Here is a 12544-nt window from a genome sequence, read left to right on the forward strand (position 1 = left end):
ATATATATTTTTTAAAGTCAATGTCATACTCCACAATAACAAAAGCACATGAATTTCAATTTATCTCATTTACCTTTCCCATATTTATTTTCCAAGCATAGTAATGACATTTAAATATACTCCTTTGATTATAATAGTACAACCATATTTCATCTAACACACTTATCACACAAAAATGTCTAATGGGTCATGCTTCACATATTTCTTAATGTATTCAACATATTTAAAATATGAGAAAGCTCTTCCAAAGCTTTCACTCCACAATTTTCCCTTTTCCTTTCTTTCTTTTCATAAATCATACAAAATAAAAATGGATGCATATCAACATAAGAGACTAACATTAAATAATCATATAAATGGCTCAACAACCAAATATATGCTTCCAAATATAAATTGAGGTGAAGAGAATGCTAGAAATTAATAACTCTTACCAAAAACCATACCTTTTCATAATAGCTTGGTGTTTCCCTAATAGAACTCAAACCTAAAACGAGTGGATGATGAAGATGATAAGGAGGATGGCTCAAGAGAGGTTTTTGTGAAGTCATTTTACATGAAAATTGTTGATACCTTGATATAATAAAGGAGAAAGGAAGAGGATGTGGTGGTGTCAATGGAGGCTGGTTCGTCCAATCGGGACGGAAAGCCAAAGATTACAAGGATGAGGTTGAGAGAGTCTGACGGCTAAGTACTAGTGTCATGGGTTGCGCGTCGGTGCTCGCAACCATGACAAACTGGTGCGATCCATCGTGTTCGAGGGAGGTCATTTAGGCCAACCAAACTGGCCCAACCAAACTGGCCCGGTGACTTGAAAGATTAAAAGCCCATCTCAAGAGCCTGATAGAAATGGGAAGTGTTCTAGAAGATATAATTATGGAATCTTAGAGTTCTATTTGTATATAGCTGGTTATGTAAGCTTAGAGTTCTAATTGTATTCAGCTTTTAATTATAGCTATTGATATACTGTGAGGCTCAACTATAAATAGAGACCTCTTTGCTCATTGTATATTCATTGAGTTATTAATAAGAATTTGAGAGTATTCACTCAAACTTTTCTCTCAAGTGTTCTTGCTTTTGTTCATCTTTCAAGGCTCGTTCTTACTTCGTTCTTCCGCTGTTCTTCGTGAAAATCTTAAGGGAATTCTATTGAATCCTTTATTGTTGCAAGTGAAGTTGACTTGGGCGTTTTTGCTGCTGAATCTTTTTTTGTTACAAGTTAGGCTGACTTAGGCGTTTTGAGCAGAGAAACTGCCTAAGGCCGCACGGATCGCGTGGGAAAACTCTAAGTCCGTGACAGTTGGTATCCGAGCTAAGGTTCGAAGCCACCGTTGAAAGATGTCAAAAGAAGTTGAGGGAGTGGAGACCCGTGGGAGGGCTAGGAAAGCCAGTCGCTCAAGGGACATATTGTCTGCTTTAGAGGATCGCGTCGTCACTCTCGAGAGTTCAATGGGGGATATCAAGGAGAGGGTGGAAGACGTTGATGATAGGCTCCATGATGGACTGCAGTCCATGCAGGAGCAGCTTAAAGAGTATGTGACGGATAATATGAAACAGTTGACTGGTAGAGATGATGCCATTGAGGCTATGGTGGTGGCCTTGAAGGGAGAGATTGCGGAGCTCAAGGGTGAACTCACAATCTACAAGGTTGCCTTGGGCAATGGTGGGTTAGCGGCTGCCGCACCCAAGCCCAATATTGATGTTCCCAAGCCAAAAGAGTTTAAGGGAACAAGGTCCGCAAGAGATGTGGACAACTTTTTGTGGGGAATCGAGCAATACTTCTGTGCCAAAGGCATCACGGAGGATGTCACTAAGGTAACTACTGCTGCGATGTATTTATCTGACGTTGCTTTGTTGTGGTGGCGTCGTAGGTCCACTGATGTGAGACGTGGTGGGTCTGAAATCGAAACATGGGAGGAGTTTCGATGTGAGTTCAAAGCACAGTTTTACCCAGAGTATGCCGAGGATGAGGCTCGGGCAAGGTTGCGTCGGCTTGCGCAACAAGGCACTGTGAGGGAGTATGTACAGGAGTTTAGCGAGCTTATGCTCCAAATCTCAGATATGGGGGAGAAAGAGGCATTCTTTTCCTTTATGGACGGATTAAAACCGTGGGCGAAGCAAGAGTTGCAGCGTCGAGGAGTTCAAGAGCTCACCAAGGCTATGTCAGTAGCAGAATCACTTGCTGAATTTGGTGGGAGGAAAGACAATTCCAATTCTTCTAAACCCAGATTAAAGGGTAATAGTGGGGGAGATAAAGAAAGGCCCACTAGGAACGGCGATGGTAAGAAACCTTGGGACAAGAGAAAGAGTGGGCCTATAAGGTGCTTCCACTGTGAGGGTCCACATATGATCAAGGACTGTCCAAAGAAGGCCGCTCTCAAGGCTATGGAAGCAAAGGGGGAGTCCGATGTGGAGGATAACAACCTTGGATCGATACTAGGGGGTGTCGAAGATAGAATGAGCCATGGTTTGATGTTTGTAGACATCATTATGGCCGGCAGAAAATTGAATGCACTCGTCGACACAGGTGCTTCTGATTTATTCATGTCTGAGGAGGCTGCTTGTAAACTAGGCCTCAAGATAGATAATGAAGGGGGCCGGATCAAAACAGTGAACTCGGAAAGTATTCCAATCAAGGGGGTTGCAAAGGGAGTAGATCTTCAGCTCGAAAATTGGTCAGGGAAGGTATCCATTAAGGTAATACCACTTGATGACTATGATTTTGTGGTGGGACTAAGCTTCCTTGATCAGGTTAAAGCTCTTATTGCCCCTTCGAGCAATTACATGGTGATTTCAGATGCGAAACATCAATGCATGGTGAAAGTGACAAGGAAGAGAAGCTTTGAGGGAAAAACACTATCAGCAATTCAGTTTGCTAAAGGTGTACGGAGAAATGAAGTCTCATATTTAGCCACCTTAAAGATCGAAGAGACCGTTGAGTTTGTTAGTAAGACCCCGAAAGAAGTGGGACAATTGCTACAATCATTTCAAGATGTAATGCCTGCTCAGTTGCCAAAAAGTTTGCCACCCAAGAGGGAGGTGGACCACAAAATTGAGTTAGTATCCAATGTGGTGCCGCCAGCAAGGGCCCCCTATCGTATGTCTCCGCCAGAATTAGAAGAGTTGCGGAAACAATTGAAGGAACTTTTGGATGCGGGATTCATTAGACCATCCAAATCCCCATATGGTGCGCCAGTGTTGTTCCAAAAGAAACACGATGGCTCCTTAAGAATGTGCATCGATTATCGAGCTCTAAACAAGATCACCGTGAAGAATAGGTATCCTATTCCTCTTATCGCAGATTTGTTCGACCAGCTTGGTAGTGCAAGATGGTTTACCAAGTTAGATTTGAGATCGGGGTATCATCAAGTTCGGATAGCCGAGGGGGACGAACCAAAGACAGCTTGTGTGACACGGTACGGTTCGTATGAGTTCCTTGTGATGCCTTTTGGACTCACGAATGCTCCAGCTACATTCTGCACCCTAATGAATAAGGTACTTCAACCCTTTCTTGATCGTTTTGTGGTTGTTTACCTTGACGATATTGTGGTCTATAGCAAGTCGCTTGAAGAGCACGTAAGACACTTGAGGGAGGTGTTCCAGACTTTGAGGGAAAATGAGCTGTTCGTCAAGGAGGAGAAATGCTCATTTGCCCAACAAGAGGTGTCATTCTTAGGCCACATTGTGGGAGGCGGTAAGATCCGAATGGATAAAAATAAGATTCGAGACATTTCAGAGTGGGAGCCTCCAACCAAGGTAACAGAGTTGAGATCCTTCCTTGGATTGGCAAATTACTATCGCCGCTTTGTCGAAGGCTACTCTAAAATTACCACTCCCTTGACGGACATGTTGAAGAAGGGGAAGGTATGGGATTGGAATCCAGAATGCGAGAAGGCCTTCAACCAATTGAAGCAAGAAATGACGAGGGAGCCCATACTTGTCTTGCCGAATTTTACGAAGCTTTACGAGGTACGTACAGATGCATCAGATTATGCTATTGGGGGAGTACTGATGCAAGATGGACACCCAATTGCTTTCGAGAGTCGAAAGCTTAACGAGACGGAACGTAGATATACGGTCCAAGAGAAAGAGATGACCGCGGTAGTACACTGCTTGCGCACATGGAGACATTATTTATTGGGTTCCAGGTTCGTGGTCTTTACCGACAATGTTGCCAATAGTTACTTTCTAACCCAGAAAAAGTTGTCTCCCAAGCAGGCTCGTTGGCAGGTTTTACTAGCAGAGTTTGATTTCACAATGGAATATAAACCAGGAAGTGCCAACAATGTTGCTGATGCACTTAGTCGAAAGATGGAATTCGCAGCAATCAGTCAACTTGATGGCTCTTTGTTGGAACGCATTCGAGAGGGATTGTCCCATGATCCTACGGCCAAAAATTTGATTGAGCTTGCCAAGGAGGGAAAAACAAGAAGATTTTGGCTTGATGGGGAGCTAGTATACACTCATGGACACCGCCTCTATGTGCCCCATTATGGGAAACTCCGTAAGGAAGTCATGAAGGAATGTCATGACTCGAAATGGGCAGGCCATCCAGGAATGCATCGCACTTTGGCCCTTTTGGAGGATCGCTATTATTGGCCTCACATGGGTGCTGATGTGGAAACCTATGTGAAAACTTGTCTAGTGTGCCAACAAGACAAGGTTGAGTTAAAGACTCCAGCCGGCTTGCTTCAACCCCTGCCAGTCCCAGAAAGGCCATGGGAGAGTTTATCCATGGATTTTATCACTGGTTTGCCTAAGTCTGACGGGTTTGCTAGTATTCTTGTTGTGGTAGACAGGTTTTCAAAGTATGCGACTTTTATTCCAGCGACCAAAGAGTGCCCTGCTGAGGAAGCAGCTCGGTTATTCCTTAGACACGTGGTGAAATATTGGGGAGTGCCACTATCTATTATCAGCGATCGAGATGGTCGATTTACTGGTCGGTTCTGGACAGAGTTGTTCAAGTCAATGGGCTCAGATTTGAACTTCTCCACGAGCATGCATCCACAAACCGATGGGCAAACTGAACGAGTAAATGCACTGTTGGAGACGTATCTTCGGCACTATGTGAGTGCCACACAAAGGAATTGGCCAAAGTTACTGGATGTGGCCCAATTTTCATATAACTTGCAGCAAAGTGGGACCACGAATCAAAGTCCATTTGAAATAGTGACGGGTCAACAGCCACTCACACCCAACGCTGTTGTGACACATTACACAGGACCAAATCCGGCAGCCTATAGATTCGCAAAAGATTGGCAAGAGAAGAATGACTTGGCTAAAGCTTGTTTACACAAGGCAAGTAAGCGTAGCAAGAAGTGGGCCGATCAGAACCGAAGGGATGTACAATTTCAAGTGGGTGACTCAGTCCTTGCTAAACTACACTTGATTTTACGATATACTGGTTTGCACAAGGGTCTTGTGCGAAGGTATGAAGGGCCATTTAAAGTTGTGAAGAGAGTGGGCAAGGTGGCCTACAAGCTGGAGTTGCCACCAAAACTTAAAGTACACCCAGTCTTCCATGTAAGCATGCTTAAGCCGTTTCATGAGGATCAAGAAGATCCGAATCGAGGCAAGTCCAAACGAGCACCGATGGGGGTAAAAGTCTCGTATGATCGTGAAGTAGAAAACATTGAGGCAGATCGGGTAATTAGACGAAAGTACCATCGACCACAGCACGAGTACTTAGTTCGATGGAAGGGACTTCCTGATAGCGAAGCAAGTTGGGAACCTGCTGAGGCATTGTGGCAGTTCCAAGGGAAGATTGACCAGTTCCATAAGGAGGATGCGACGAGGGCGTCGCTAGAACAAGTGGGGGAGAATGTCATGGGTTGCGCGTCGGTGCTCGCAACCATGACAAACTGGTGCGATCCATCGTGTTCGAGGGAGGTCATTTAGGCCAACCAAACTGGCCCAACCAAACTGGCCCGGTGACTTGAAAGATTAAAAGCCCATCTCAAGAGCCTGATAGAAATGGGAAGTGTTCTAGAAGATATAATTATGGAATCTTAGAGTTCTATTTGTATATAGCTGGTTATGTAAGCTTAGAGTTCTAATTGTATTCAGCTTTTAATTATAGCTATTGATATACTGTGAGGCTCAACTATAAATAGAGACCTCTTTGCTCATTGTATATTCATTGAGTTATTAATAAGAATTTTGAGAGTATTCACTCAAACTTTTCTCTCAAGTGTTCTTGCTTTTGTTCATCTTTCAAGGCTCGTTCTTACTTCGTTCTTCCGCTGTTCTTCGTGAAAATCTTAAGGGAATTCTATTGAATCCTTTATTGTTGCAAGTGAAGTTGACTTGGGCGTTTTTGCTGCTGAATCTTTTTTTGTTACAAGTTAGGCTGACTTAGGCGTTTTGAGCAGAGAAACTGCCTAAGGCCGCACGGATCGCGTGGGAAAACTCTAAGTCCGTGACACTAGAAGTAAGTTGGTAGAGTATAGGCTTTGTCTGCTAAAGATACCATCCCTTCTTCATTGTCTTTTGGGAGATTTTATAGGCAGAGGTTCCGTGCAAGATGGTGTTGACATGTTGCGCTTTCCATCAAACCATCATTTTCAAATGTGTAGGATGGATGTCTTTGATAAGACGATGATGTTTGGGATGGAATAAATCCTTTAATTTATTCTGATTTGGTAGTATGGAGTAGTTGAACCCACGTGAAGTTTGATGACCAAGAAAATCATGTTCTTAACAAAAGATCACGTTCTTGAAGGAATCAAATGATTAACTTCCTTGAATGGTTTCTCCCCACTTATTTGAATGGTTAAGACTGGAGGTGAAGTTGTTAGTGGTCTTTCGGTTGTTAGCAGGTGGAGTTTATCCCTTTGGTGGCCTTCTGTCTGGCCACGAGAGGTATAACAAAAATGAAGGAAAATGTTGAAAGATTTATGAGATTTTGAGAGAAAAGAGGTTGAAATTGGAACGAGGGTTTTCTCTTAAATGGCAAGGGCCAATAAATGGCTGCTTTTATCCTCTTTGGTTAATTGTTTTCAACATTTAAAATACAAGAAAAGTGAAAGAGTCAAATGTTTCAAGTGTGTGGCTCACATATATCTCAACATAAAAGAAATGGGTTTGCAAAGTCAAAATATCATTTCATTACCGCACACTCCTATTTATTCTAATATTTAACCATAAACATGTCTCCTTCAACTATTACTTTTACTTGTTTGGTTCAAAACTCTAAATCTACATATTAGGTTATAGGGACAACTTCTCTAGACAATATAAGTTGATCTAGTATTAAGCTGCATAGTTGCAATTATAAATGGTATGTATGTATATGCTTGCTATTATGTTATATTTTGTAATAAATTTGAAAGATTAAAACAAAGAGATGAATATTATAATTACATATAAATTTTAATTCGTAAATTTTAATATGGAATAGACAATAAACTTTAATTATAATTCAATTTTATTGATTTGATTGTGCATATGCTATAAGTAAATGTGAAATAATTTCACATTATAAATTAAAATTAAAATCACATATAATGTACAAAATCATAATTCATATGAGGTTGCATATTTTTGAAGGCAAGTAAAAAATTTTGCATTTTATATAAAACAAGATACATTAAACAAACATAATATGAAATATAAATTTACAGAAAAGTAACATGCATATAAATTTACAGAAAAGTAACATGCATATCATGAAATATTTTATAAAACAAATTATTAGCCTATCAAAATATATAAAATTTTGACAATAGCATGTAACACAAAACTAAATATTATTTAAATAATATCAAACTTAATCATTTAAAAACAATATTTTTATACAACACACAATATATAATATTTTAAATATAATTAACATAAAAGTAAATATAAAATTTTTCATGCTGGTTTGTTTGTTATGCTTCTTTTAGTTTCCACATTTTTATCAAAAGAAAAAGAAAAAGAAAAACAAATTAATTAGTTTGTCATGTAGTAAACCCTATTAATGCAATCAAACAAAAAGTCAAAGTCAACGTCCAAAGTAAAAAATAAAAATAAAAATTATTCAATTCTCAAATAAACTCTAAAATCATAAGTTATACCGACAAAACAACTCCAACTCCAACTCCTTCAAATTCTAATTCTAAATTATTTCATATCATTCTGCGGGGTAAATAGTAATGGTGTATATATATTTATATGTCCAGAAAAGGAAAAAAATACCATCCAACATCTGGGTTTAAATCCCAGACTTTTAAAACCCTATCCTTTGGACCAGAAATGGGGAAAAGAGATGGAATTGATTGGAAAATGTTGATCAGTGAATATCTATATGTTGGTATATTTAAACAAATATTGGTGGAAATTAATAAAAAAATGTTAAATGTCAATTGTTATTCTCCACAGCAAGAAAAAAAAAACATATGCAGAAAGAAATAAATTAAATGTATAAATCTAACAATAATACCTATGGATGATTATTGTAAAAACAATACGAGGAAAAAGTATCCAACAGCAGAAGTACAACAAACCTATCAAATCCACAAACAAAGCACATACGACAGTCTCAGCAATCATCTTTATATTCAGCTGCAGCAGCCGCCTGGTTGAGAAGCACTACCATCTCTACCGCCAAATGAAGATGCTTGACTTACATGTCCAATTTTTATGCCATAAGACTGCAATAAAGAGGGTTAAAAACATATAATGATCATTGCCTTTGAAACAATTCATGTTCCCAATGATTTCCTATAAAGCAACTGATGCACTGTCCTAAAACTTTAAGGGTGTACTTGATTGAATCGAAAGCTGAAGGATGGGAAGAGGGAGTGAAAGTGGGACGGAAATATTGTTTTAGTATGCTTGGTAAGAAATGAAAGTGAAAGATGAACATTTTCCATCCTAATAGATAAAAAAAAAATCATTCCATATTGAAATGATAAGACAAAAGAAAATTAGAAAGATGTAACTTAGTTCAAAATTATGCATTATTAAAAACTTCCATTTTCTTTCCTTATTTTTAAACCCTATCAAATAATATATTTTTCTTTCTATTCATCTAACTCCAATTTTCCATCCTTCAAATTATCTTTTCACTCTACCAAGCAAAGCTTAAAAGAACATGGCCAATCTAATTCTTATGACTTCTACTTAAGAGGCATAAGCCAATTTCCAATAAATTCTATATGCTGAGGATGCAGATTAGAAATTGTGGTGAGTTCAACTCAATCATTTGATAATTGATATAATGAGATGGTAGAAATTGTAGTGAAAAATAAGCAGACAAAGCTAACCTCATTTGATATGTCAATAACTCCATCCTGGATTTTCTTGTAGATTTTCGAAGCTGTGCTTAGAAATGCCTGCAAAAATTTTCTTGTTATAAATTAAGGTGATTGAAAGCTTATTTATACTCGTGCTATAAAGCATTCTCAAGAAATCATAAACATAAACAAGAGAACTAAAATTATAACCTCTTCAACATTTTGAGCCGTTTTTGCAGAAGCCTCCATGAATATCAGTCCGTGCTCCCTGGCAAACTGCTCACCTTCCTCTGTGCTCACTGCCCTTCTATGGGACAAATCACACTTGTTGCCAATAAGCATGACAGTCATGTTTGCATTTGCATGCTGCCTTGCTTCCTCCAACCAGCTAGTCAAGTGATTAAAAGTCTCCCTCCTGATTATTAATCATACAAGGATGTAAAAGTGTTATTATTGCAGCCAAGTACAACAGCGCAGATAAAATTGCTTCTATGAATAAGATATGCAGGTTGAAGAATGTAAAAGAAAAAAGGTCAATCGTCTAAAGCTTAAGTAACTTCATTGGCTAAACTCAAACTTCTGGAAAGAACAAATGTAGCACCTAGTAATATCGTAAACTAAAAGTGCACCAGCAGCTCCACGGTAGTAAGACCTTGTAATAGATCTGAATGATTCTTGGCCTGCCTGGAAAAACAAAGTACATTCAGCCCCTTAACTGGAAAAGAAAAAACATGCTTCACATTTTAAATATCTTAAGCTGGGACTAAGTGAGAAAGCTTGTTGCAATGGACATAGCAACCACTACGATCAAATGCCACCAAAGACTCTGGTATAATCAAGGGATATTGCTATCCTACTAAAAAGCATTGTAATGGTAAAAGTACCATATCGGCCCCTGTACTAGGCATCGAATTGCATTTCGCCCCCTCTACTCAAGAAATGGGCAAATTAGTCCCTATACATTATATCAAAGAGTAAACTAGTCATTTCTTTTGAAAATATAATCTATTTGTACTGTTAAAATGCGTGTGCCTAATGGAATAACCAGACAATGATGTGTGTTGTGCCATGTGTACATCATGTTGACATACAAAAACCAGAAATGGATGAAACTTTGAACAGAATGGCCTGTTTGCTCCTTGATCCAACATACAAGGACTAATTTGCCCATATTTTTAGTAGAAAGGGCAAAATGCAATTTGAATCCTATTACAGGGGCCTCCATGGTACTTTTATCGCATTATAATGCATTTTTTCCATGATAACATGGATCAGTCCTATGAATATTGAGATCAACCATGAACTTGTGTTCTTCAGAGATTGACTAGTAATTTGATATTAAATGTACAATTACGATCCATTTAACATGAAAGTTTGACCTAGACAAGGTCATACACCGGCAAGCCTGGAATACCATAATTTTATAGGACGGGCAGAATTTTGAACCTTCAACACACCATTTTGATACTTTGTTAGAGAATCACTGTGCAATATAACAACACATACAGACACATTACACTGAGAACACTTGAAAGCCAAGGAAAAGGAAAAACCAACCGTATCCCATATCTGAAGCTTTATTGGCTTGTTCTCAATAGTGATCATTCTGGCTCCAAATTCAACACCAATGGTTAAATCATGAACAGGCTGAAACCGTTTGTCGGTGAATTGCAAAAGAAGACATGATTTTCCAACTCCTGCAAAAGGAAAATACTTATGCTAGATAGCACTACCATGATATTCTTGGTAAAAGAATATAGCAAAACTGGCCAAACTGAATATCATATGCAAAAATGTTCACCGGAATGCAATTTCACTATTATCTCGACATTTGAATGCTATCACATTATCATGCTAAATAAAGCCATTACTCCATGTTAGATTGTGTTTTTATCTTAAGAAAAGTCATAGAAACCAATGGCTTCATCCAAATAAAAAATAAAATTGATGAAAATTTTACGGTGTCAACAAAAAATCCTCTAGAGAAGCTTTAATTTCCTAGCAGATTCAGAACTTAAAAACGTAAGAGCAAAGACCCATATTCAAATTAAAAGAAAAAAAAAATTCGAAAGAAAACAGGAAAGGGATCTTACCAGTATCTCCAATGATAATGTACTTGAAGAGGTAAGCGTAGGACATCTCTTCTGCTCGTATTAGTAAGAACCCCAAATACCCAAAATCTGAGACCTTTTTTACTTACGATTTATAAATGAATGGCCAGATCTTATGAACAACAAGAAAAATCGAATTTTATCACTAAAAAGCAAAAGAAACAAGGAAAAAATAGTTCCTCTAAAACAAAAGTATTTAACTCTATGTTCTTAAAAGAGAATTTGAAAGGAAAAAAAAGTAATAGAGTGATCAATGATCTCTTTCTTTTCTTCCTTCTAACACAGCAATTCTTTTATTTCAATTAAATAATAATAATAATAGAAGGAAACGAAACGCAACACCCTTCGTTTCTATAGCAACAGGCAGTTTGTCGGTTATCTTAACCACGAAGAATTATTAACAGAATACTTAAAAAAAACTTAAACAACAAAATCATCCTTAAATTATATTAGTTTTTTAAATTGGTACCTCAATTATTCAGTCCTTACCTATTTTACCTAAACTTTGGTCCTGTAAAAAAAAATTCATTCAATCACAACTTGTCATGTAAATTTCTATTTATTTTACCCCAATTGTCAATGTAATAGTGTTGATTTTATCATATTTTCTTATATTTTCTTCTTATCAAACCATTTTTACCAAATTTTCTTACATTTTATCATCAACCAAACATCCAACAAAAATCGATTGCTTCCTTGTACAAAGCTTCCACCATTTTATCATCTTTAAACTTTATTTGCTTCTACCATCTTCAAGCTTCCAGCCTTTTTATTTCTTCACCCGATTCTTTCTTTATACAATGGTGTGAAAACTCAAAAAAATCTTTAATTAGAGAGAATGCATAAAAAAAAGAGTCAAATCTTCACTTTCATATAATGATAGAGGGATTCCTAAATCACGCAAAAAAAAAACACTTTTTGAAGAAGAAAAAAGTAATTGAGATCAGTTTACAGATTTGTCTTAAATCGATTCTTTGCTTATTTGAATCGATTGTTTTGTTGATTGACTCAATTCTTTTTGTTGTTTGAATCGATTGTTTATTGTTTGAATCGATTCTTTGTTGTTTAACTCGATTCAAACGCCAACATTTTTTGGCTCATTTTCTTTTGCTCTCTTTTTTCTTTGCTTGAGCACCAAAAGCATTGTTGTTTCTTTTGAATAGATTGTTTGTTATCTTAAATCGATTCTTTACTTACTTGAATTGATTGTTTTGTTGA

At 37.7% G+C, this 12544-nt stretch overlaps 2 protein-coding genes across 2 annotated transcripts; one reads left to right on the forward strand and one right to left on the reverse strand.

Annotated features, from left to right (window-relative positions):
* Positions 1–1200: 1200 nt before the first annotated feature.
* Positions 1201–5910, forward strand: LOC121232275 (uncharacterized). The gene is made up of 2 exons (XM_041117960.1): positions 1201–2396; positions 5698–5910. The coding sequence occupies exons 1-2, from the start codon at positions 1336–1338 to the stop codon at positions 5801–5803; spliced, it is 1167 nt and encodes a 388-aa protein (XP_040973894.1). The 5' UTR covers positions 1201–1335; the 3' UTR covers positions 5804–5910.
* A 2359-nt stretch (positions 5911–8269) lies between these two features.
* Positions 8270–11828, reverse strand: LOC107898331 (ras-related protein RABB1c). Its single transcript, XM_016823848.2, has 6 exons — positions 11309–11828; positions 10773–10912; positions 9817–9899; positions 9426–9630; positions 9246–9314; positions 8270–8630 (listed from the first exon to the last, which is right to left on the reverse strand). Exons 1-6 carry the CDS (start codon positions 11352–11354, stop codon positions 8538–8540), a joined length of 636 nt encoding a protein of 211 aa, XP_016679337.1. The 5' UTR covers positions 11355–11828; the 3' UTR covers positions 8270–8537.
* Positions 11829–12544: the final 716 nt, after the last annotated feature.

The sequence above is a fragment of the Gossypium hirsutum genome, chromosome A07, assembly GCF_007990345.1.
Source record: "Gossypium hirsutum isolate 1008001.06 chromosome A07, Gossypium_hirsutum_v2.1, whole genome shotgun sequence".
Lineage (NCBI taxonomy): Eukaryota > Viridiplantae > Streptophyta > Magnoliopsida > Malvales > Malvaceae > Gossypium > Gossypium hirsutum.

Excerpts from the sequence above, each read along its gene's own strand:
- LOC121232275 (XM_041117960.1), top strand. The coding sequence starts at position 1,336 with ATGTCAAAAGAAGTTGAGGGAGTGGAGACCCGTGGGAGGGCTAGGAAA. Across the intron at positions 2,397-5,697 it reads AAGGCTATGGAAGCAAAGGG|GGACTTCCTGATAGCGAAGC; the intron begins GGAGTCCGATGT and ends GTTCGATGGAAG.
- LOC107898331 (XM_016823848.2), bottom strand. The coding sequence starts at position 11,354 with ATGTCCTACGCTTACCTCTTCAAGTACATTATCATTGGAGATACTG. Across the intron at positions 9,900-10,772 it reads AGCTTCAGATATGGGATACG|GCAGGCCAAGAATCATTCAG; the intron begins GTTGGTTTTTCC and ends TTGTTTTTCCAG. Across the intron at positions 9,315-9,425 it reads CGGCTCAAAATGTTGAAGAG|GCATTTCTAAGCACAGCTTC; the intron begins GTTATAATTTTA and ends AAATTTTTGCAG.